This window comes from Oryzias latipes, chromosome 10 (assembly GCF_002234675.1).
Source record: "Oryzias latipes chromosome 10, ASM223467v1".
NCBI lineage: Eukaryota > Metazoa > Chordata > Actinopteri > Beloniformes > Adrianichthyidae > Oryzias > Oryzias latipes.
The window spans coordinates 11,800,172-11,826,608 of record NC_019868.2 but is presented as its reverse complement, the minus strand read 5'-3'; the positions used below and the strand labels follow the sequence as shown (position 1 = coordinate 11,826,608).

Sequence of the window (26,437 nt, the reverse complement as noted above, 5' to 3'; positions counted from 1 at the left end):
ATCGGGCTTTACTCAAATGACTCGGTCAAACCGGACTTCTGTCGCAGCAAACCTGCCATAATTCCTCTTTAGTGACTTCGTGACTCTGCGTTGTCTGTGATGTCGCCTCAGCCCCTGTCTCCCAGCTCCTCCCTCCCCGCCTTTCTTCCTCCCCGCCCGGGCTCTGCTGTCGCGATCAGCCTCGGCTCTAGCTAGCACTAGCACCACCGCTGCCGCGCGCCCAGCTAAACCCCGCTTCTTTCTGCCCTTCCCTCTCCAGGCTGCAACACGTTTTATGCTTGCTTATCGTTTTTATTATTTCTTAGCCCGCGTATTTCCTTCTTTTTTCCCTCTTATCAAGGCATGCCGCGTGTCATACACATGAAGAGGACGTTTTTATATCTTTTTGACCTTTTCATTTTGCAAAAGATATTTAACTGTTGGGACTAAAAAACAGGTGAGAGTCTGAGCTGTACTTCAATACGGTATCATTATTATTCCTTTTAAAATATATATATTAGCAGATTGACTTTGAATGTTGTTTAAAACACACATTTCACCTATTTAATTTGCCTTTCATACTTGTTGCGTTGTTGTTATAATAGGCGTAACAAATTAAGAAATGAGTCATAACATCGTCGATTCAGATTCCAACTAGACTGCGTAAATTATGCTATGAGCGCGTGCCCTACTTTGCACCTATGACGAGGTTATCATTTTTAAAATACACAAATACACAATTAAAGAAATATGTTTAGGTGTGAAGTTAAAATGATTAGTCTTCTCTATGAAAGTCTTGACCTTTTTCCCCTCTTTTAAGAGGAAAACGGACAGGTTATCCTCTTCTATGGAAGCAGTCATTGCAGGAGGCTGTAAAAGCGTGTCCTTGTTTGTCCTTTTGTGTGGTGTCAGACGTTCAAGCCACCATAGTATGCTGTGTTGTCATTACTTGCTTCTACATAGCATACACAGTCCTCATAAAGGCATCCTCTGGCCCTTTTTTGTCTCCTTTTTCTCTCCAGCACAGCCAGTCAAGACAAGTTAACATTTCTGGTTGTGGACTCTGTACCAGTCTGGCTAGTTTTTCTTTACTTTATATAAACAGAGATAAACTGACACAACACGTGAACAAACAGCCAAGGCTTATAGTCACATTTTCCCACACAACCTGTTTTCTTTCTTTTTTTTATTTTTTATTAATTGCTCCCAGTAAGCTTTTTAAGCTGTGCTGTTTTATTTAATATGTAGAAGCAGTAACACATTTGATAGTAACCTTTTTTTTAGTTTGTGAAATCTCTCCTGCTATGATTATTAATCCCTCTTTAAATTATTGTTCGAAAGAGTTTTGTTCAACGTTTTTCCACCTTTTTGTAGCTTTTCAGATATTTGGTAAAATTCTCCAATTTGATGACAAATTCTCCTTTTATGGTTGCTTGAATGGGAGCTTTTGTGCTTAAATAGACAGATTAGTGATACTTAACCTAATTATTTTTGCTCACTTTCCTCATGCTTTCCTTCTCATTGTGGGTTTTTGTTGTTTTCGTTGTTCACTTTTCAGATCGATCACCTGATCGTGCCGTTGCTAAACAGTGATGTGATTCTGTTTTATTTTTTCTGTCACTGCTCTAAACAAAATGTTTATGAGTCAGCTGAAACATGGAGGCCATGTTGGGAGTGTCCTGTGTTTTAGGTTTGGTATTTTATGTTTCTGGTAAGAGTGGAAACCACCAAGGGTTTGGGAATGAGGTTACACCAGTTAAAATGAAATCTACCACAAGACACTGGCAGATTTAAAAATGAAACCGAAGTTTAATGGGCCTTTTGATCTATGTGTTTTCAATGCTACAAATAGACATGTACTCACTGACATTCCTTTTTCTCTTTCAAAATGAGCTCAGTTTCTGAATTACCCTTCATTTGACTCTTAATTCTCTTTAACCTAGAGTACAGCAGTTCTTGATACAAGGAAAAATGAAACCAGTCTTAGTTTTTCCATGATTTCCCATCACGGCTTCTGTTTTATATTTGTACTTTAACTGAAACACTTTCATTTGTTTGTCAGTTTGCAGCATATGGAGACTTTTAGGTGCCTTTCGGCATCAAGGTCTTTTCTACTCTAATATTTCTACCCTGTGCGCCTTAAGTATGATTCAGTTAGCTGCTGTAAAGTCATCTGGTGAAATGAACCCCTCTCTCTGTAACTCATCCGTTTAATTTGTCTGTCAGCATGTTGTGGTAATCAGCTGCACTTATAAACCCATTGAATGCCCACTGCTCGTGAAGGTGGAGCCAAACCCTCACAGCAGTCTCCATGCAGACGCCAGAGCCCGGCTGAAGGTTACGCTGTCGGAAGCCCTTTGGTGCACTGTGTTTGACGAGGGACGCAGTGCGCTTGAGTCAGCCGCAGCTGCCCTCATCTGTCCTTCTGGTGCCTCACCCACTCACGCTCCACCTTCGTGCTGAGCCACACCTACATGCTGCTGGAGCGCCTTCCACCTGGAGGACAGACAGGCAGCAGAGTGATGACGGCTGTAACCAGCTTTTATCCGATTTTTGAGTGGCATCTTTGAACATTAGCACTCACCCTGATTGGTATGATTGTTCCTATAGGCTTTGTTCAGCCGTTAATACTGCTGACATAGGAATGCAGTGGGTGGTTTTTTTCAGCTGTTTTCCAGTGGAACAGATCTCTTGTGGGGGTTATTAAGCTGAATCATTGTAATAGATGTTAAAGGCAAAATTGATCTGTTTTAGATATAAGGACAGTTTTTGTTCGTCTGTATCTTTGTTTTTGTCACAAAAGGAGGAGAAAACATGTATGGATTTTATTACCAACCCCAGCTCTCACTATAATTTTAAGGCAGGGAAACTATTTTGAGTGCCACTCCAGTCATCTTTCGATCTGTTGTGAAAGCGTTCCCAGTGGTCTTTTAATTATGACTATGCCATTTTTAGCCAAAAAGATAAATACCTGTGTCTTTTTCTTGGACATAGTTTCTGCAGAGCGGCAGGAGTTCATTCGAAATTTACCTCTGAGTTTTAGGTGAGACTGTTGGCACTGAGCAGCCCCACCCCAACCTCACCCCCCAACCTAACATTACCAGTGCAACAAAAATGGCGAGCATTATCAGAACTATCTAGCCATGCGGTTTTGAGCCAGATTCCAGCTAAAATGACGAAAACAAAGACGTTCATGGATCTATTTGTCTGCAAGTGGATGCATCAGAATGGAGAGGAGCAGTTTGTGACTGATTGTAGTTTGAACCTAGCTAATACAAGCTTTTTCAAACAGCTTTTTTTCCTTCCTAATGGGCGGCCGATCCATGATCATATGTTGCAGGTTCGATTCCCGCCTTGCACGCCCATGTGTCGAAGTGTCCTTGGGCAAGACACTAAACCCCACCTTGCCTCTGGTGGGAGGTTGGCGCCAGTGTTCGGCAGCGGAGCCGCCGCCATCAGTGTGTGAACGCCTTGGGCCTTGTAGGTAGAAAAGCGCTATATAAGCATACGCCTTTTTTTTTTTATATACGTCCTCCATCATCAGAAACATTAGACAAGAACATGTTAAAAACAACGAAAACCAAATTTTCATTGGAGTGGGTCTTCAAAGTAAAAGCCTTAGTCACAAGTGCACCTCTGGTGGTTCCCACTCTAAACTGCACATAGCCTTTCCATATTGTCTTAAGTAAACAGCCATTAACTAAGAACCAAGCCTTCACTATTTTCAAGTTTCACATCACCTTGTTTTTTAAAGAAAAAGTCATCAAAGCATGCCTCTGCTACAGCATTTTTGTTCCTTATTTGCAGTAAAAATCATCGTGTTTATGTCAATAGCCTAATGTGCTGTTAAATTCTCTCAGAAATGTCACGCAATGCTTAAGTCTGTGTAGCTTGACCTCATCTTCTGTTCCTCTGTCCTTGCATTTCTGCTGTCAGTAATTTAGAGACAGCAGTCATTTATGAGTTACTAATTCATAAAGTTTACTTACTGGCCTTTGAAATGTCAGGTTTACTCGTTCACTGATAGCTCTCACTGATTTCTCTGCCTCATCATCGATATTGCATCAACTGGAGGTGTGTCACTTTTAGCCTACTTTATTATAAAGCATAATTTTTCTATTTTTATCTGATCTTGTTGTCTTTTAGTTTTCAGAGAGCCTCACAAAGACACCAAAGGCACAGCTTTTGACATTTTTAATGATAAAACTAGGGACAAACCTGCTACGATTCCCTGGACTTACTGTTGCTTTATCAGCAAACGAAAAGTCCTTCCCTGTTATATAGGAAGGCACCGGTTGCACTATAAACTGAGGTTACTTTGGAGATGTGCCTGAGTGGCTTCATGTATTTCTAAGGGTGGTTGTAATGGCAGCTGTGCACAATTTGTTGTGTGGTGTTGCAAGAATGGAAGGAAAAAGCAAAGTGCTGTGGGGATTTTAATGATGTGGGATGCATATTGCATCGTCAGGGTGTCCAGAAGCAAAGGCTCTTGATGCTGATGTGGACCTGAAGGCAGGACAGGGAAGCTGCAGGATGACCGCTTGTCTTGTTCCCCTGAGAAAAGTTTGTATTGATCTGTTGGTTGGGTGGGAGGAGGAGGAGGCTCAGACAAGCAAAAATGGTTACGCAAGCAAAGCAATTGCTAGATCTAACATCTTATTCCTCGCTCTTCTGGGTTGCAGGGACGTGTTTTTGTTTGTTTGTTTGTGGGTGTATTTATATAGTGTCTACCTCTCCATTGTCCCTGTTTGCCCCTTGGTGCTGCAGTAATCTCTTTCTGGTCTGTGGATCTATCTGCATGCCGTCATACACAAACCATAAACACACACACTCCCTCTCAGCCTCCTCCTGCTGCTTCCACCGTCTGTGTTTGCTGCCATCATATGTAGATTCTGATCAAATGTGGTCTAACGCCTTCTCTTCTTCTCTCCTGGAGTTTTGCTGTGTGTCAAGGTGCTGCATACAGTTTTGCAGTTTTCGTTTTGTGCTTGTGAGCGTCACCTCTTTGGTTGTTATGTTTATGCACTTAGTGTGCAGACATGTCACTGTGCTCCCGCAGTGAGAGCTGAGCAGCAGGCTGAATGCATCAACCCTGAATCCAATAGCAGCATGACTAAACACGATGCAGCCAAGAAGAAAGCCTTTTGTTGTTGGAGCTGTTGTGCAGTTTGATTGTTAGCATGTGGCTCAGTCATGACTGCCATGACTGAACTTGTATCAGTGAAATACCAAGAGAAACAAGGACAGGCTTTGGAAAAAGGAGGAGCCGTGTTTAATACATGCTTTGCCATTGATCGGTGCCTTCCTGTAAGCTGCCCTCTGATTGGCTGTTTTTCTGCTGTGAGCACAGCCGCTGCTGTTGTCAGGAACTGCCCATTCTCCTTCTCCTTCCTCCCTTTCCTATTAATAAGTGTCAAGGAATAATTTTTGTTGATAACCCATGTTCCAGGATGTCGGTTTTCAAAGGCAAAGGATTTATGTGTTTGTGCTATTACTTTTCTGCTCTGTGGTGTTCACAGAAGTGACGTGTCTGTCCTGTCTGCAATCCCCCTGCATCCTCCCTTCTCTGTCTCTCCCTCTCTCCCCTGTATCACTTAATCAAGACATAGCTTGCCCTTTCCTGTTCATTGCTGCCTCCCTCCCTCCTGTATGCTTTCCTCTCTTTTTGTTTGCCCTCGCTTTTCTTTTCCCATTGGGTATTTTACTTCCACCTTCCTGCTGTGCGATCCTCATCACCCTGAATCAAAAGAAGCCCTGCGTGAGGTTGCAGCTTGACAGCAATATTTTTCTCGTCTGGCGTTTTGCTAATATTTGCCTAATTTCTTGCAATTCGCAGCAAGGCAACAAGCAAGGACATGCAGCAGGAAGGTCAGTGAGCAGGATGACAACACAGGGATATGGAAGAGTGAAGGAGAGATGAAACAGCCACCCATGTAAAAGGAGGAAGTGGAACTCCAAAGTGCCTACCGCATGGTTTCAGCAAACGAGTCTGTTGGATTACAGCAGGACAGCAGGGATCAGTGTGTGCTTGGCCTTGAATGGATGCAATATTTTATCGTGACAGCCAGAGAGCCATCCTCCCACTTTGCTGAGCTGCATTCCCGTCATACCCCGACTTAGGCTGTAGCCTCGTGATTACAAGGACATCAAGGTGTGAGGTTCTGCTTTTTTTTTCTTTTCTGTTTTCTTTACACCAATCTTTTGTGTTCCTCTATCAGGCTGCTGAAACACAGCCGCAGTAGAGCTACAGTGACTGTCCCAGTCTTGAACATGTTGCCATGAATGTAATATAGACTTATTGGGAATCAGTGTGCCCTGGTGAATGTACAGACACATCTAAGCTGACCATAGTGATTTCCTATTTAGTTTTTTCTTTCTTTCCAATGCAACAGAGCTGGTCTCTGTCGACAAGCAACCTCTAGTATCTCACCCAGTGAAACTTCAGCTGACACTTTTCCCAGGAAGAACTAATAAACATCCCCTAAAATAAACCAACCAATCGGACCCACTGTGTGTAGCAGAAAGGAAAATATTCTTTTGCTTCTGCTTCACCATGTTCTTTTGGGGTATTTTCTTCTTGAGTCACCATTAGTCATCCTTGCTCTCATCAGACAGTTTTCCCATCCATTCGGCCCCAGCACCTTACAGTGTCTGTGAGAAACTCAGATGGCTGTCAGCATGACCATGGGGCGAGACACCAAATGGCTGACCTTGGAAGTGTGTCGAGAGTTTCAGAGAGGCACCTGCACTCGCTCCGATGCCGACTGCAAGTTCGCACATCCCTCCCGGAGCTGCCACGTGGACAACGGCCGAGTCATCGCCTGCTTTGATTCCCTCAAGGTACCGAAGCATCAGACACAACACACAACTGTCCTTGTTCTGCAGCTTTTTTCCCCATGTTCTCCGCACTCTGGTTAGGTGCTGTGTGCTTTACAGCTACAGTTTAGATCTTCAAGTGCATTCATCCCTGCAGCCCCCTGCTTCTCCAGAAGAGTTGAGGATTTTGTCTCCTTTCTCAAATCTTGAGAGTAAACTACAAAAACTTACATTTTGTTACAAAGAAAGCCAAATTTATTGTGTATTTAAACTATTATCCCGTTTACCTTTCTGCCTCACAATTTAAATTGTTTTAATGTATTTATAAGTACAATTAAATCTCATGTAAATTGTAGCTAATGTGCAGATTAACACAAATATTAAAGATTGGTGCTGCACAGTAAAAGAAAATATGTGCTTTCAGAAATATAATTGTAGTTTTTAGAAAATCGTGTAAAAGTTCTTAAGCTTTCTGTTGATGCCAATGTAGATTTCATTCAGTAGAAATCATCAACAATTACAATATGATTGCTAATTTAGGTATGGATTTTAATTTTATTTGGGTCTCTTTATTTAAAGTTTAATTGTTGATGCTAATATTGCCACTATACGTTATATTTATCTGCTTTTTTAAAAGGTAGCTCATTTTGCCTTTAGAATAATGTTAAAGCACTAATGTGAAACTTAAAGATTTTTGCTGCCTCTTACACATTATAATCAGTGACGTGCAGTCAGGAGAGGCAGGTGAGGCTGTGCCTCACCTGTCATTATGGGAAGAAAAGAGAAAAAATAAATTCAATTATTATATTTAATCAGTAATTTGTGCTTTGCAGTCATTTTCCATTTAAATGTACCATTTTTGGGTGTTTTTTCTTTTCAAAATCGCTGAATTTCCGCATTTACCGTTCAGATACTAAAAAGTGACGTGCGATGAGGCACCAGCCCGCTGAGCCTCACCTTGGATTGCGCAATACCTATGCAGTCAGACGGTACTGCTGTCTCTCTGTATGTCGGTTCAATCACTTGTACTATATGAGCTGAGTTAACATAATTTAGCAGATGTATATGATGTACAGTGTTTGTTTTAATAAATAACTGTATGTGAGGGACGTGTTTCTTGTGCTGAGCGCTAAACGCCGGCGGAAAAGCCGCTGGGTGAGGCCAGCAGTTCTTGTGCCTCATGTTAGGGGGCGCCAGTGAGCCCTGAGATTATGACGCTAAAAAATACTAGAATAAGTGATAGCAAGCGGCAAGTCATTTTCTTCAGAAGGAGCGGCGTATGGACTTTATTTACAAGTAAAGGTAAGACGAAATCATGAATGAATGTTTTATGAAGATCATCAATCATCACGTCATCATGTCTTACAGACGAGGTAAGACAGGAATCTCCCTGGACAATGATGTTTGCAGATGACATTGTAATTTGCAGTGAGAGTAGAGAGCAGGTGGAGGAACAGCTAGAGAGGTGGAGGTTTGCTCTGGAAAGAAGAGGCATGAAGGTCAGTCATAGTAAGACAGAATACATGTGTCTGAACGAGAGGGATCAAGGTAGAAGCGTTAGGTTACAGGGGGCTGAGGTGAAGAAGGTGCAGGAGTTTAAGTACTTGGGGTCAACAGTTCAGTGTGATGGGGAGTGTGGAAAAGAGGTGAAGAGGCGAGTGCAGGCAGGTTGGAGCGGGTGGAGGAAAGTGTCAGGAGTGTTGTGTGACAGAAGAGTGCCAGCAAGACTCAAAGGAAAGGTGTACAAGACAGTGGTGAGACCAGCTCTGCTCTATGGGTTAGAGACGGTAGCAGTGAGACAGAGACAAGAGGCTGAGATGGAGGTAGCGGAGATGAAGATGTTGAGGTTCTCCTTAGGAGTGACCAGGTTAGACAGGATAAGGAACGAGTACATCAGAGGGACGGCTCATGTTGCCTGTGTTAGGGACAAAGTCAGAGAAGCCAGACTGAGATGGTTTGGACATGTTCAGAGGAGGGATAGTAGATATATTGGTAGAAGGATGTTGGAGATGGAGCTGCCTGGCAGGAGGGCAAGAGGACGGCCAAAGAGGAGATATATGGATGTCTTAACAGAGGACATGAAGTTGGCTGGTGTTAGGGTAGAAGATGTCCATGATAGAGTGAGGTGGAGGACGATGATTCGCTGTGGCGACCCCTGATGGGAAAAGCCGAAAGAGAAAGAAGAAGATCAATCATCACGTGCTTTTTTCTATGCTGCAGTTTGTATATGAAAAAAAACATGTTGAAATGATATTTTAAACAAAACACGTTAACTGTTGTCAATTAAATGGTGAATAAGTTACTCAGTATGGTTCATATGTTTGTAAATCTGACTGATGACGTCAGTGCCTCACCAGCCATTAACCTCACCGCACGTCACTGATTATAATATAGCTGAATTTTGCTTTAAATCAAGAAAATTAACTTAATTATCTTGAAATAAACAGAAAAAGATTACAAACCCTTCCTGATTAATGAGATAACTGCTGATCTTAGTGTAAGTTGCTCTGCTGATGATCTGTTACCCAATCACTGCTGGTGAAGGATAGTTGCCTCTGCAACATCAGAACTGCTGCTGTTCTGACTCTCATGCTCTCTTCTCTATCAAGTATTCCACACACAAAAAGTCTTAAGAAATGATGACGCCCCAAGTATTTTAAAGGTGCTTTGACTATCAATGACCTCTTTTGCTAAAAGCAAACTAGGCTGTTGCTGTGCTGGCGCGTGTCTGCGCATGTTTGCTCTGGGGACATTTTGCTCCAAAGCTTCCCTGCAGCAACGAAGTGCATCCCAGACAAGGGGCTTTCTGTCTGGGTGCAGCTGCTGTCTCTTCGTTTATTGAGTTAGAATTTATTATTCAGCCATTTTTCTGTGTTATGTCCTGCAGAGCAGGAGGGGGAGAGACTGAGAGAGGGGGCCTAGCAACAGCACAGGAGTGCATACTGATTGGACAGTTTGATCTTCCTGAGTGGCATGGCTGTTTTTAGCACAGAGCAACAGCGTGGTTACGTGCTGGTCACATCGAGGTGAGCAAGAGGCACGCTTCTTTGACAAAAGGCAGCAAGGGTTCTGTAAGAGCTGTCTTCTGGCCATGGAGTTACATTATTAGTTGGAGAGAAAAAAAATCAAGAGATTGGCTGAAGGTCAAAGCATTTACTTCACCAAGGGCTGTAAGCAGGCCTGCAGCTCCAGGATGGTAAACAACAGTGCTCACTGTCCATGCACTCATTGTTTTGAGGATTACAGTCAGCTGACTCTTTACTTTTTCCCATTAACTGAATAGAAGCACAGAGAAGCACCACTCTGCAGCTTACAGGCTGCTTTCAACATCACTACTTCCTCTTTCTCTGTGTCAACCCCCTTATTTGTTAATTTTATGGATTTATCTGCTAATGGCCTTCCTCCAAACTGTACTTCCCTTATCTGGCATCTCCAAGCTGGTCCAATCCAGCTGCTGTCATTCCCCACAGCTCCTCCATTACCCCTGTCTGATCAGTGTGAACGTGCTGCAAGGGAGGCAGGGTGAGCTCACCACTTAGTTTTTACCTTGTTAACGGGAGTGCTGTTGTCATCCTAAATGGTTACCGTACTAGTTTGTGCATCACATCGTCCTTTAACTTTTAAAGAAAAAAGAGCATTCTCGTTTAATTTATAATTTTTTTTTAATGGCAAATCCCAAAGTTAGGCTTTCATTTCAAAAAATTAATGTAATTTGAATGTACAATTTTTTATATAGCCCTTTACTGCTAAAAGCTACTTAATTCTAAAACGCAGCAGATAAGCTCCAATAAAAGTAGTGTTTTAGAGGCTTTGCATGAGCTGCTTTTACTCATTTTAACTGATAATAGAGAAAAGTCCTTCTAAGACCCTCTCCAATGAAAATTGGTGTTTTTAACATGTTCTTGGCCATTTGTCTGATGATGGCGGACATCTAAAGAAAATTGCATTGTTGAGCATTTCTTTATTCAAATCATTGTGAATCAGGACCAGACAAAAATGCTGTTTGAAAAAGCTCACAAATACAATTGGCAGGCCAGCTCCACTCCACCCTGATGCATCCACTTGCAGACAAATACATTCATGTATGTTTTCATTTTCCTCGTCTGAGCTGGAATCTGACTCAAAACTATACAGCTGGATAGCTCCAATATTGCTAGTCATTTTTTTTGTACCAGTAATGCTAGCTTGGGGATGTGAAAGGCTTTAAGCTAGCAAAATGGAAAGGGGGGTGGGGTTGGTCCATGCTAAAGGCAACTCCTATGGAAAATTCCTAATGAACTACTGGCGTTCTGCAGAAAATATATACCAAACAATGACACAGGTTTTTTGATTTTGACTAAAACTGCATACTAAGAATTAAAAGACCACTGAAAACACTTAAAAAGAGAAGATGATACCTTCAAATAAACCTAAAACCAGACAAAATTAAATTGAAATATAGTTTAGTGTATATATTTTACACTATGTTGCATTCCTGACATTGCACTGCTTAACATATGAGACCTGCAAAAAATGTATCACCAGATATGTGTCAAAATGATGCTGTTAAGCTTAACCTAATACCAATATCACAGATTATACATACATTTTTGAATTAGTGTGACAGAAATGCAATGATGTTTTCTTTATAATCTCCACTGACACCACCAGGGTTTGCCAGTACTTGTAAAACTGAATACGCCTTTTTGTGGTTTTGTTGTTTTTTCTAGTTGGATTTGGAGAAAGTTTTAAATATTCTATATCAGCAGCACAATTAAAATTCTCTTTGAAAGCAAATGCAATAAAAATAAATGACATTTACAAAGAGGAGTTTTGTACATCGGAGTATTAGGGCCACCATAAAAAGAAAAAATAAACACATTTATTACAAGGATAAAGTTGTAAAATGATAAGAAAAAAGATTTTATTCTGTAAATTTATTTATTTATTTTTATGGTAAGTTTTGACTGGTGATTTTAAGTTTTCTTTGTTCTTTAACTGTTAAGGAAGTCTCTGGTTAATTATTGGTTATTCTTGAGATACACATGTACAGTAGAAGTTTCCCTTTGCTGCAGAATTATATTTTTTTCTCTTTAAATAGTAAAAAAAAAAAATGTTCTTCCCCTTAATAGCAAACTTTTAACGTTTGCCTTCTTGCTCAGCGTTTTATATGAATAAACGTGGAGTTTTGTTCACCAAGTCTAGTGAGTACACTAAAGTAACTAAAACTTAATTAAATGTTGTGTTACCATTGTAGCAAAACATGGCTTAAGACACTCCAAGTGAATTTCATTTTGGGGAAATTCTAAAACACTAAATGCACATTTAGAATCATTTTCTCTCTAGTATTCTAGTACGTTGGCCAAACTGGGCCGTCAAGTTCTGCAGTGAACTTCTAACCAGCAGGTTGCTGGATTCAGACTAAGTACAGTCACAGTCTGATTGCACCTCTCGTAAGCAGCAAATTATCACTGTTTGTGCTGGAATCCGGTTGTGTTATATAATTTCTCTACAATTTTAGATGTAAAAATATTTTATGTTACTTTTAGTTTTTTTTTATTTGATTTCTCACAGGTGAAAAAGGACAATAGACATTTCATAAATGCTTCCAGCTGCCTTGCTTATCTTTTCCTATAGGTTGACATAAAGGTTTCTGAATGTCAAATACCAATGTTGTCTTTATAAAAACAGGGAAGTTATTGTTGATGTGTTTTTTTTAAGTACAGAGTTTCCAAAGTATTAATTTTTTTCATTTTAGTTTTTTTTTTACCTGCCAGGAATCCTTGAGAAAGTAATTCAATATAAGAGTAAGAAACTGTTTATCCTTTTTAAAAAAACCAACATTGCCCTCCTCAAATATATGACTGGCTTTTATGTGGTTATTTTATTTTAGGAGCTGGTGGATTTCAAATCTACCGTTACTCAGTCAAAAATGAGCTCCTAATCCAAATAAAAAATAAATGTCTTGATGTAAAGAATATGTTAGTTTTTACACGAGAACACACCAAAAGCTCCTTTTATTGAACATATCTCTAAAAAGTCTGACTAAAGGGAAGCTTTAAGAACACAATTTAGCATAATTTACAAGCTGTATTTGTTCAAATGTTTGAAAAAGCACCGAATCTGACGTGTTTGATTATTATTACTGGTTAATAAGCATTGTAACAACAATAGAGCCATAAGAGTGAGTTGCAGTGAGATGCTTAAGGTTGTTTAAACTTATGTCTGTAGCTCATAAAGTTTCTCAGCTAGAGTGTTATTTCCTTCCCATAATCCCTCTGTCTGCCTGCTTTAAACCCTGTCTTTCCTGTCTCTTCTTCAGGGGCGTTGCACACGGGAAAACTGTAAATACCTGCACCCTCCTCCACACCTGAAAACCCAGCTGGAGATTAATGGGAGAAACAACCTGATCCAGCAGAAGGCCGCTGCAGCCATGTTAGCTCAACAGGTGCCGTTCTTTCTGGCTGGAGCACAACTGCCACCCATTGTGAGCGACCCGCAATAATTCTTTGAGATGTGTTTTAAACATGCTGTTGAGGCAAAATTCATAAGTGCCTTGAATTGCAAATGATGCCATATGTCAGCTTTTTTTCTTTAAAAAAAAGATAATTTCACCACACCTTTGGCTAGACTTACCATAATGTATTTTGTCTAACCTTTGTTCTTGTTATAATGAAAAAAAGGCATTAAGATTTTACATTTAAAGACTACCTTCCAATTTGTTTACAAAAAGAGCAAAATGTCAAAACAACTGTTAAATCTCACTAACCCAACTCATGTCTTAGAATCTGAAGGATATCTGCAGATGAGATCCTTTGTTCTACCTGTTGTGTTTTGTCAGCTCATCACTGTCATTAGTTGTTTTTCTCCAGTTCATTTAGTTTTCTGTCTGTTGAAGACACAATTTTCAGTGACGCCCTCCCTGGCAACAAACCCCACCATGCCATTCAATCCATATCAGGCCATGGGCTTGGTGCCTGAGCTGCCGCCCCTGCTTGTCCCTGGGAGTCCCACTGGTCTGCCAAACATGGGAAATATCACCTACGCACAAAAGCGCGCAGACAAGCTGGAGGTACAGTGTTATCAGTTGTCCTTTCTGTCCAAGTCAAATGAAAGGTAAATGTTGATCAGTGCCCTGTTGTCACCGTCAGGTTTGTCGAGAATTTCAACGCGGGAACTGCACAAGGGGGGACTGCCGCTTCGCTCACCCTCTAGAGGCCGGCATGGTGGACGGCAGGGAGAACTGTGTCATTGTTTGCATGGACTACATTAAAGGCCGCTGCGGCCGAGACAAGTGCAAATACTTCCACCCCCCTGCTCACCTGCAAGCTAGGATCAAAGCTTTGCAACACCAAATCGGTCAAAACAATGCGCCTGCACCTATGGTGAGGATTTGATTGGTATTGATTGGATTTGATTGGTATTATGAATGGTTGATTGGTGAGAGTAAGCAATTTGCAGCATGGAACAGTAAAGGTTTGAAAAATTAAAAATAGATTTTTCTTAGATGAACACATCTGGTTTATGTGAGTCATAACATTTTTGGCGATAATTAAACCAGTAAAGCTCAACAACCTCCTGTTGTAGATCAATAGAAACATTTTTTCAATCAATTTGCTAGATGTGTTTTTTGCCTTTTAATAATATAAAAAGCAAAAAATACATTTGGCATATATTTATAAAAGCAAAACGCCACCGGTAAGTCCTTTTGATTTTGTTATTCTGCAGTTAGGTGCTTCAACTGCATCCCTGTTGCACAATTAAATCGTATTAATGTTGTTTCCCTCCAGGCCTGACCCCTGGACTCTGCTAAATCCCTGTAGTACTCTACATCAAATACTACAGCGCCCTCCGGTGGCTGTCACAAAACTCACATACTGACTAGAGAAAATCCCCAAAAAACTCACCAGTCATTAGATTTAGGGGTTCCTTCCCTAACCTATGGAGTGTTAAAACATCAAATAATGTTTCCTTTCTTTGATATCCTCTTTGTCAGGCTGTGTCTCCAGTGGGCGTGCAGCCACTACCAAAGAGGTCGGTTCTAGAGAAAAGCAATGGAGCTGGTGCCGCAGTCGTCAATTCCAGCATGTTATACTACCAGCAAGCCCTGGCTAACATACACCAACAGCAACCAGCCTTTTACCACACATGTAAGTCTCTTAATATAAAAATGTTCAAGGCATCATGGAACTATTAATACATGGAATGATCACAGTCCATGAAGGTTATGTGATCGGCTTTTCCAACAATGTATGATACATTTTATGATCGTAGAATTTCCTTTGATATCTCACCGTTCTGTGCTCTATCACGCTGCTCTTTCCTTTTTTTTACTGTTTCAGACACTTTGATGTGTACATTTGAGCTAGCTGCACAAAAAACTGTTTAGATCTTTCAAAACGTTACACTCTTTAATAAGAAAATTCATACATGCTGCAAATTTCTAGTGGGATTGTGTAAAATTGCACTTCAATAAACTGTGACCAAAAACAACCATGTTAGAACCTGAATGTCCTCATACAGCCTTTAGTTAAAAACTATGAGAGATAAATATTCCAACTTGAATTACAGTTATTTTGTAAAAACTGTTGCAACTGCAGGGTTTTGGTGTTGTAACAGCCCAAAAATATGCCCACAAGATCCTGGAGATTGATTGCTTGAGGTAAAAGAAGCATTCTGGGAAATTGAGTTTGATTTGTTTGCTGTATCACTGACTAGCAGAAAATCAAGAATCAAGCACCAAGTCGAGAGAAGAACTAAATCTTAAATTTTTACTCAAAAGCCAAATAGAAGCAAATACATTCCTCTTTGTTTGGATATGCGATCCAAAGACTGTTTTCGTAATTGTTTTGTTTTCTTCTTTTTTGTTTAGGAGGGAGCAAATCTACACTAACATTAAATACATTTGGTTAACTCAGTGACATTTCATTTTCAATGAATTTAATGTCCCGTTTGAATTGATATTTCAGCTTGATTTGTGTTTGTGTTCATTCAGATACTTAAGTTTATTCTACCGACAACGAAAAGAAGCATAGGCAGTGAGAATAGAAGGTTTTGAGAAAACATGAAAGATTGCAAGATTTTTGTTGATTACAGAGAAATAAGACAAAACATTATTGCAACTGCAGGGTTTTGTCATTTGCAGCTTGGGTCATGGAATCACTTTAAATTGTTTTTGTTTTTTATCAAATTACTTCTGCCGGGGCTTAAATGAAGTATAACATGCTCTGATCAAATGTCAATAAATATATTTTGTTGTAAACTAAATATATTTATCATGTTTACATAACAAATATAAAGAAAATGAATTAATACAGATAAACATATTTTTTAAAAAATAGTATCAGACAGAAGTAATCATAAATGGTGTTATTACCATTGTAGTAATATTATAAAAACTACAGTTCTGTATATTCTTAAAATGTATTCAGCAAATCATTTGCTCATTGCATGCACATGTCAGTTCATTGAGTTTGATAGAAAGTACTTCAATCTGATTAAATTGTACAACTATGTTGAGTTGTTTACCAACTACTTGATGTTGAAAAATGGAATAGTTTTTTTCAATTTTAGAGCTTAAAATCTGTGATTTTCTTTCTCTGATTATATTTGCATGTTTCCTGGCTCCTGTTCAAATTCATCCTGGCTACATCACTTGACTTGTGCCATGACTTTTACCTCTACACATTTTGCCATGGTAATCATTATCATTCCTGTCCCTCCCTCCTTCCCACCCACATCTTTGTCCTTTGTCGTTCGTCTGATCCGCCTGAATTAAAGTTCCCATGATGCACGGTGCCACCACCTCCTCTGTTTCGTCGGCCTCGACCCCAGTCACCAATGTTCCTTTTGCTGAATCTGCCGCCTCGAATCAGGTTTGCTCTTTGATTTCAGTTTTAATTTATCTCTATAGGTTCTTTTCATTGTTTTTCTTCCCCACATTTGGTCAAAAAAGCACGCGCTTGTAAATGATCATGGTCACATTTCACATTTCTTCACGTTTCAGCCTGTTGTCACATGAGCAAATGATTAAAGCTTTTAGTTTGACCAAAAAGGAATCTTAAAATACAAACGACTTTTTTGTTTAGTCTGGTGTTTACTTGCAGTAATCATTAATTCATTCGCTGTTGCTCTGTGTCGGGCAAAGCTGCTTTACGTGTCATCTTCAAACAAACAAACAAAGAGATCTTATAAAATGTGTTAATGTTGTGTTCATGGCAGTCTTCTTGTTTCCCTGATTTCTAACTATATTTGATGTGATCACACTTGCCTCAGTAAGCTAACATTTCAGATGTAACAGCTATTTTAGTAATTCTTCTAATCTTATTTATCATAAATGGATACATTATCTATTAAATATTTACATCTAGGCTTTATTTTGAATAACATGATCAAACTGTTTTATTCCAGTAGCTCAGAGTAAAACCCAGTAACCCAGTCTAATTTGTTTCAAAAAAAATTTGAAATGTTTGTAATTTTGCCATCTAGTTAATATAAATAAAGTTTAGCATCTCAATGAATTTGAATTTTTAAACTCCTACAGTGGACCTTGTTTTAGTGACAATTTTTATGTCTATTGAAAGCTAAACAATCATCTTTTTTGTCCACGCTTTTTCTTTCAGTAGACCCCCCAGAGCTTCTGGCCTCTGATCCAGTAGAGCTCCAGTACGTTCCCATGGAAACCCATTTCTGCCCTGTCCCCAAACTGCTGGTGGCGGCTCCAGTGGCACTAAGCTCAGTAAGCCTTTCCAGAAACCCCAGCTAGAGTCCCGAAAACACTCAGCCCTGCAGCAAACGTGTGCCTCCCGTACAGTGCACAGTGACTAAAGCGGTGGCAATGTGAAACTTGATGTTTTTGAAAGTAAAAAAGCTGCAATGGTTCATGCCATAAAAAGCCTGGACATATTCTTGTTGCTTTACAGCCGCCATTCTGATTAACACTGACTTGATGAGCAATAGAGCTCCCTTCTTCTGACAGCCATACATGCCCACACCTTAAAATGTGCTGCAAAGGTGCACAGGAACACACTTCTGCACACATCCACGAAAACATTTAAGACTAGACGCCCTTAATGGGTTGCAGCCATTTCAGGAGCCAGCAATGTTGACTGTTCCAAAGTCAGAAGCTCATTCTGAAATTCAGAGCTTGGCAAACTGATGTGCTGCTGGTCTTCGACCATGAAATGTCGTTGAATGAAAGTGTTTCTTAACATGTCATGCTTTTGTTTCAAGGTACCCCTAAAGCATTCAGTTTGTTCTCTCAGCATCATTCCCGCTTGAGGAATTGTTGATAAGAGGAAGGTTGTTTGTGCCTTTATTATTTTCTGCTCGTATGCAACTGAAAGCTAGTTTCCTTAAATAATTTGAGAAACATTTGAGAAACAAACTAAAAGCTCTATAAACAGCAATGGCCGATAAATATTAAGCGTTTCGTTACGTGGTTTTATTCATTTTTTGTCTTATTTTATAATCAATGAATGGGTCAAATCAGAATTCGGCTTATATATAGACATAGAAAATCAACAAGTTGAGTGATGGAATGAATTAATCAGAATATAATGAACTATTCTAAAGGGGCTGTTAGTGTTTAAACAAGGATTGAATGATAAACAAACTGCCTTAAAGCTTGTCTAACTTCTCAGTTGAAGAGCTCATTGTTCAGCTATTGACATATATTTGCATCAATCTGAATACAGATTTAGCCATGATTGCATTTTCCTGTTTGTGTTGAGGGTATGGAAGCTAAAATGACAAATTTGTTCATTTTCTTTTCTTCATATATGACTTTAAAGAAAAGGCGTAGAAGCTCTCTTGTGGGCTTTTTTCTCAAAAACACTGTAAATAAGGGTCCCCAACCACAGCACTGTGGACAGGCAGCAGGCTGTGAAACACTTGTTTCAGTGCTGAACAACACGAAACAAGAACAGATTAGAAATAACTCTAAAATACTTGTTTTGGTGTATGATTGATGTGAAAAACAATAAAGCCTGTAATGTAATGACGCCAAACTCCAAATGATAAGGGACATATTTGACAGTGGTTGCTATTTTGACTGACACAACCATATCACTGAAACATACTGCTACAGCCACAGGCTCCCATGATGCCTTTGTGGGATAGTTGCAGGAAAACAAAGAGAAAATGATCTGTGTTTGTAAAAAGATGCAGGTATTGGGATGCTGATGGACGCGACAACTAAAATAGGGTGTTCATAAACCTGCAACAGCATCAAAAACACTAAAATTATAACAGCAAAAGCTACACAGATCACTGGGAGAGAAAAAAAAGCTGGGGATTCCTATTGAGTACCTTTGTTCAACTTACATCACAGTTTTGTCTTTGATCTGGCGAAAATCTTTTGAGTTGTAGATGTTTGAAAAGGACAGGGTTAACCTGAACTTTTCCTCCACTGTTTTTGTCGTTTTTGACTAAAACAGCGTTGCATGTGTTATGCAAAAATGAACAAAAGTTCAGGTTGACACATGCCAGCTCTGTTGAAATGCGTTTCTGTTCATCAGGTCAAATGTGATAAAAACTTCATTGCCAGTCCCTTGGCAGCATATTTTTGGGCCTCTATTTGATCAACTGAGCTGCAATCAGTTTGATGAGGAGATAAAAAATAGGAATGTTTTCCTTGCAATAATGATTCTCTGTCCAGTTTGGACAATCTGTAAGTACCTATAACACCAAGCTTGTTGGTTGATTATAGCTAGGTTGTTTAAAAGAACTTCTCATCTACATTTTGATACTAAAACAAGCTTCTAGCCATAAATTTGTCTGTAGATGTTCTTTTCTTTTTAGAAATGAGCTGATTGTAAGACTCTGTGGAGTTTCCACGCACTAGGAAAACAAGACATAATAACCATAAAAAGTTTAATAATTTTATTAGTGGGCTACTGTACAGTATAATTAATGTGTAAATATCCGAATGATCAATACAAATTAAGGTGGATTTAAGTTATGCATGAAAAAAACAGTATAAGGTTGTTTTAAAAAAAACTGTTAGCCCATTTCAAAAGGTTTTTTGAACTTGGATATTGAATATAACATTTAAACAAACTATTCAAATAATATTAAGCCAATTTTAGAAGACTATAGGTCAAAAAGCTTTTACCCCAAAGAGAAGAAATATTTAGTTTTGTTTTTTTCTTTTCTGACATGACATTTTTCCACCTGTGCAAAAATAAAATCAGATTCAGAATGCATCTTGTGAGAACACAGAATTAAAATATTTTAATATTTAACTAAGAATGACCCAAACTTATTTTTTTCTGTTACGTTTTGGTGACAGTTGTTGCACAAAAGGAGCTGAATTTGTTTCCTAATGTGCCTAAAACATTGTTGCATATGCAAGGAAGTGCCCATTTTTTGGTATTACCTGAGTCACACAGACCCGTTTGGAAAGAAAAAAAATTGATTTGTGTGTTTAATTATGTCATTTCATTCAGTTTTTTGCGTAAGCGGCACAATATGCTTTGTTTAAGGTTCTTCAGGGAGAAAACGTAGAACTTGAAAATGTCCTGTCTGAATTCAAAATGTGTCATGTTTCTGCTGTTGTCTTCTTTCTGTCATAAGTCAAAAAAAACTCTAAATACTGAGTTGTGGTAAAGTGAGGAAGTCAGAGAATAATTATCCATCAGAAAAAATAAATAAATAAAGTAGAAAGTAGTTAGATCATTGATGTAAAGGAGAAGCGGCGTCTTTTAAAACTGGACAGAAATCATTTTTATCCACATTCGAATGTGCCTCTTTCAAGTCTCCTTGAACCAACACTGTCAATAGACTGTAAGACCTAACCAGTGCTCACAGTTATGCTTAAAGATCCAGTTTGTACTCTGAGGCTGCTGTGCTGTCTCCTTACTATATAGAACAGTGACTTGTGTGCATACTACATAATTGTGTCTGTAAAGAGAAAAGTGACAGCAGATTTAGTCCTTTATATTTGCTGACGATATCACTGCATTTTTCAACTCAACATTATTAGTTTCAAATAATGTGTTGTGAATGTATCTAATGCAAAAACCGTACACATGCCTCTCTAAAAGACAGGCATGCTGAAACGATTAACTATATATAGACTATTTAAGAGATATGCTTACACTGTGTTAAGATGTATCAGAATATGTGTAATATATATAAATTAATACATGTTGTTTGTGGTTGGTCGGACTTTTAGAAATAGTCACTTCCAGAAACCTTAGATCTGAATTATACATATGTGAAGTGTTAAAGGGGATCACAATACAATTTGTAATGGGATATATGTGATTTTTTTTTCCTTATTGGAATTAAACATAGTTTGGTTCTTATCAGATATTTTAAAACAATAGTTCAAGCAAAACAGGTGAAAAGTTTGTGTTGCCCCTGTTTTTTGTGTTTTTTAATGAAAATGACAGCTCATGTCTGAATTAAAAAAAGTTAAATGCTGCAAAAAAGTCGACATAAACTCTAAAACACGGAGGAGGAGGAAACATAATGAGTCAAAGTTGGGGATTTGTCCAGTAATAGAATCATTCTGAACCAAAACAGCCACCACATCATTCTGCAGCTAGATGCAGTTTTCTGTGGTATGTGGCGAGTTGGTCATGGGTTCATCCTGCAGCAGCACAACGCCCCTAAACAAAAATCCAGGCTATGCAGGAGAACTACCTTATCTCATCTTGAAGTCCAGCACACTCTTCAGACTGAAACTCCATCCAGTTCCATGGTTACCGGTTTATTCATACTTTTGCAGCAGTTAAGGATCTCCCTTTAGGGGTCGCCACAGCAAATGAGTGAAAGCTGATTTGGCAGAGATTTTTCAGCCCTTCCTGACACAACTTGTATTTTATTCGGGCTGGACTTGCCCAAGTACCAGCCTTGATGAAGCTCAATGTTCACCCTGGGAATCCATCCCTGATTTCCCATGTGCCAGTCCTGCGCTTAACCACCTGAGCTATCCGGCCACTTTTGCAGCAGTTAAGAATATATTCCTGAGAACATTCCAGTAGGATTGAAGACAAAATGTGAAGCATGACGGCCAGTGTGGCAATCTTTGGAAGCAGGAAAAAGGAAAAACCGGACCTGACAGTCAGTTAAAGCAATGACAGGGAGAGTGATGAGCTGTTGTTTCTGATAGAGATGGCTGCACTACTTTAATGGGGAAAAAATATGTTTTTGCTGTCTTTCATTTAGACTATTTTCCATTTAAAAAACACGTAAAACTGGGGTGTTTAAAAACTTTTAACCAGTAAGGCAAGCAAGCATAAATATTTATCAATTAAAAAAAGCCGAAGCAGTTACCAAATTACTTCCATAGGAATGAAGAAGAAAGACTGGCCTCGTGCTTAAAAATGACCTTAAAGAATTTTATAAGAGCAATTCATTGCAGAAGTGCTAAACTGTGATTAGCACTTAGGTTTCATACTCTGCTCCATTATTGTTTTCATTTTAATTGGACAAAAAGGAAATTCTTTAAAGTGCTACGTTATTGATCTAGAATGTTAAATGTTCTTTTTAAAGATTCGCTAACTATCTGTTATTATTCCCTGAAATATAATAGAGAAATGTACTGTGCTTTTCCTGAATATCTACAGGAAAACAGGGTTATGGGTCTGTAAATGTAGTTTTGCTCATTTTCAGATATCTGGCAGAGCTAACCGCATTTTGTTGACCTACAAACATTACATTCTTTGCTTTGTGACTGACACTTTCAGCATCATTTATTCAAAATGTACAACACAAACACAGCCATGCATGTGCACATAGATCCTCAGCCTGCAGCCAGGTTCACTGCTTGGTTGGAAACGCTTGTGTTGCTGCAAAATGAGCCGTTTGCAAAAGCGATCGGGCAGGAAATTCTTTTATATGTAGTGATCATGCACAACAGTAAAATCTAAAACTAAACTTGGAAAATGTATACATACACATTTGCAAACCTACTAACTAAATCCTGCTAAAGCATAACTGCAGACATGTAAGCCTGTTTTTTAAAAACATTCTATTGAAATAATCTGCACTCGGGAAGGGAAATGCATAAGAAAGACATCAGCGGATGAAAATGTAAAAACTTGATGTGGCACCTTTTGATTGTCTTTACCGTGGCGATGGCGGAGCTGCTCTCCTCTGTTATCTCTTCATGGGGAGGCTGTGTACATAACAGTGTAGACAGACCATCCAGCAGACCAAGGCTGCAATGCTTCATCGTTTTCCCTACCAATACTGCCAGCTGGGTTCATCAAGGCTGAAGCTGAAGCATTTTGGGGGGGTGGGGGGGGGGTGGCCTTCACCTGTCTGGGTGCCCCAGTCCGTTCTTACAAAATGTATTTCTCATTTGTTTTCTTTAGATGAAAAGGATCTATATTCCCCTGACATGTGCCTGTAAAATATGAAGCTTGAACCAGCAGATTAACACTTAGATATGCAGGCTCTAACCGTTGTTTTAAATGTTCAGGGGCAAAGAGTTCATGATGAAAGGCTTGAAATTGCTAAATGCAATGCCTAATTCCCTTTACTGGGAGCTGGGAATGTAAGCTAATATGACAGGCTTCTCTCCACCTTCTGGTTTAAGCTTTACATTTACTCCAATGATACATTAACTTTATAAAAAAAAAAAAAAAAGCATAAAAGGAAGAAATAAGGAAGCATTTTAGCCGTCAAACGCTGAAACTGAAAACTAAAAGACAACACATCCAACTGTTGAAGATGTCTGTCAATGATGCTGAAGATTATTCTGAAAGATCTGTTTGTTTCTAAACACCCCCAACATTAGAACGTTGGAATAACATGACACTGGATTTCTATCATTGTGCCTCTTCTGGGCATTTTATTTTAATTGTATTTGTAATTGCATCCACGATTTGTTTCAAAGTGTTTAGGTTTGGAGAGCGGTGGTGTGGCTTGAGAGAAGACTGTTTTTCCCGATCGCTCTCATGTGCTTAAACTCCTTCAGGCCTTGTTGTAGTTCCATCAGGCTTTCCGGAACCGAGTACCATTGACAAAATGCTTAGATCACCTGAGAGCTGACCGACTCAGCAAGGAAACAGTTTCTTCAGTCTTGACAATACAACTCAATAAAGGGCCTTAATTCTTCATAGTTGTTAAAAGAAGTTAAATCTGTGAGAATGGCACGTTTTATATGGGAATCATTTTTTTTATAGTTATAACCAATCATGGCATGAAAAGCATATAAAAATGTATCATTTATGTATAGTTAGCTTGTCTAGGACAACTGGAAAATATGATATGAAATTAGTTTGTACACCAGTCATTGTTAATGGTAAAAGTTGCTGTGACCATGGCAACAAATTGACAACATGACTACCTTTCTCTAATCCCATTGTTCATTTTTTCCCTAGTGAATAGAAATAATGTTAACTTATTTAAAAGGGGAATGTCTAATTAGTTTGTCTTGTTCTTGAAATACGATTAAATATTTTATATGAGAAACTTTAATTGCGTGTAAAATCCAAAGGTTGTTAGGAGTGATGACCTGTTGGTTTCCTGTTTATTTCACTGTGTGGGTTTCTTTCTTTTGCTGTTTTTTTTTTCTTCTTCCTTTTTGAGATATAAGAAAGGTCTTTTAATAAAAAATGCCTACTTGTTAGGGATGTAAAGGGGCTTTTGGACTAACTTTAAGATGGTTATCTGCAAAGTCAAACTAGTTTTGCCTGGTGGAAAATGCAGATCCAGGAGCTGGGTTTGGTCTCCGTTGAGGCCAACAAAGTGGTCCAGAAGTCTCTTCCTGCCCAGCTGTGCTGGGTGATGTCGATCCTGACAGAGGTGTATACGAATGTGTGAAGTTCACCTTGTTTGCACTTATGTATATACATATGTCAAAATACTCAAAATTTATTTTGAATAAATACAGGTAAAACAGATGATTAAAAATAAAATCAGTGTATTGTTATTGGCATGTCTATGGTTTGAGTAGTGTGTAAAGATTGATTTAAGGTAAATGTCCTTTGGTTTGTGTGTTTGTTAGAGTACTGCGTTTCGCTAAGCTGCTTTGCTGTAAACAAATACTGGATTGTGTTTGACTGTTCTTCTCTCAGTTCTATTTTATTTTACTCAAATGTAATGTCACATTTATAAAGTTGAATGGAAGAAAAATTCATAGGTGGAAACATCTAAAAACAGTACTAACCTTGATTATAAATACTCACTGGAATTGCAGACACTTTCCACCCTGGAAAAGCACTAAAACGAAGCACACATTAACTTCACCTTCAGGCTGTAAAGCAGGAATGTCAGCAGCAGCAATGGGTGCCAGAAGTAGTGCTCACACTGTTTCACATGCATTACCTTCTGTCATTTTGTGACCTTTTTCCCATTTACATCATTCAAGGTAACAACAAAACCAAACTCATCAGTGTTTGATGCTAAATTAGAAACAACCTGATTTTTTTTAAATGTCATTTTTCTTGCACTTCCAATTTTATGTGAAGTTGTTCCTGCAGAATCAGAAGTTGTATGTACTTTGTTATCCCTTAAAGTCTGCGTTGTTGCTATGGTTTTTGTCCGAGAGGTGGATTTGCTGGTTCACTGTCTGTTGAGTATTAATATCAGGGAAGATGGGTGTCTGATCTGTGCATTCCCTCCATCATGATGTCTATGTATGAACGTCTCCGAATATTTGGGCTGTTTTCCTTTTAGAAGTGACAAGTTGAAGTCCATCTTTCGTCTGTTTTTCTTGTTTGTACTTGTGCCTTTACTGTGCAAAGATACGGTTATGTTAAACGCATATATTTTTAAAAAGTGCATTTACTCAATGGTTGTTAAATGATCCCTTTATTTAAAGTAGTTTGTTGGTGAGTCATGCCATTGTTTTTCAAATTGGGTACAACAATCCCAGCCTGATCGATGGCTTGTGGAGGATGAAGAGGCTAGTAAAAGACTGTTCAGGACTAAGCCATAAAAAACTCTGACATTCTAGGAGTCATCTCTTGGTTCACTTTTGCTTGTGCTTCTATGTGCTGCCAAGCTCTACAATGTTTTTCTTTTTTTGTTTTGTTTTGTTTTTGCAGGGTGTAGCTGTTAGGAGTATTGTGCCAATTATGATTTCTGCTAATTCTGTTTATCTTAAATAAAAACATACAAACATAATCCTATTGTGTTGTGTTTTATTGTTCGATCAGCTCATTAACTGTCTTACATAAATATGTGTTGCTTTTTTTTTGTTGAAAGGCACCACCTAAGGTATGTTTTCACTACATGTGGTAATTATTATTAGCTGTAATTGTTTTTTTTTTGTTTTTTTATCAATATAATTTCAAACACAACATGTGTGGAGCATTTTGTCCACAGTAAAGTTGCTATTTTGATAAGTGCATTAATTAGACGACAAATGAATACACATGTTTGACTTAAAAAATGTGATGGAGACTGAATGGTGAATAGCTAAAGAACCAACAGACAAAACTTTGGAACATCTAATATTGAGATCTAAGGATATTTTATTTATTATAGAATATAAATTATAGTATTCTGTTACTAAATGCATAATCTACATGCCATCACATTTCTTGAAAACAAACGCAAAGTGGTCAAAGTATGTTCATGTTCATAAAATCCATGAATGTGCACACACACCTGCAGATATTTATATAGAACAAAATTGTAGCTGTTCCCAGATCAAAATTTAGCTAATGATGTCATTCTCTAGTTATTTTTTTAACTGGAAAAT

General features: G+C 38.7%; 1 protein-coding gene across 7 annotated transcripts; it reads left to right on the top strand.

Moving 5' to 3' along the window:
• Nucleotides 1–70: 70 nt before the first annotated feature.
• On the top strand, nucleotides 71–25,857 carry LOC101174437 (muscleblind-like protein 3). Of its 7 annotated transcripts, none has more exons than XM_011479997.3 (9): nucleotides 82–436; nucleotides 5,816–6,130; nucleotides 6,591–6,819; nucleotides 13,097–13,261; nucleotides 13,673–13,846; nucleotides 13,926–14,159; nucleotides 14,771–14,924; nucleotides 16,555–16,649; nucleotides 17,400–25,857. In XM_011479997.3, the coding sequence occupies exons 3-9, from the start codon at nucleotides 6,646–6,648 to the stop codon at nucleotides 17,430–17,432; spliced, it is 1,029 nt and encodes a 342-aa protein (XP_011478299.1). In that variant the 5' UTR covers nucleotides 82–436; nucleotides 5,816–6,130; nucleotides 6,591–6,645; the 3' UTR covers nucleotides 17,433–25,857. The 7 variants fall into 7 exon arrangements, with proteins under 7 accessions (XP_020562139.1, XP_023814838.1, XP_020562137.1 ...); XM_011479999.3 differs by having other exon boundaries at nucleotides 90–436; nucleotides 17,397–25,857; XM_020706478.2 differs by lacking the exon at nucleotides 16,555–16,649 and having other exon boundaries at nucleotides 73–436; nucleotides 17,397–25,857.
• Nucleotides 25,858–26,437: the final 580 nt, after the last annotated feature.

What these genes read in the sequence shown, in the direction of transcription:
- LOC101174437 (XM_020706480.2), top strand. Translation starts at nt 6,646, where the DNA reads ATGGCTGTCAGCATGACCATGGGGCGAGACACCAAATGGCTGACCTTG. An exon ending in GAGCACAACTGCCACCCATT is followed by an intron (nt 13,262 to 13,672) that starts GTGAGCGACCCG and finishes TGTCTGTTGAAG; the next exon opens with ACACAATTTTCAGTGACGCC. An exon ending in AGCGCGCAGACAAGCTGGAG is followed by an intron (nt 13,847 to 13,925) that starts GTACAGTGTTAT and finishes TGTCACCGTCAG; the next exon opens with GTTTGTCGAGAATTTCAACG.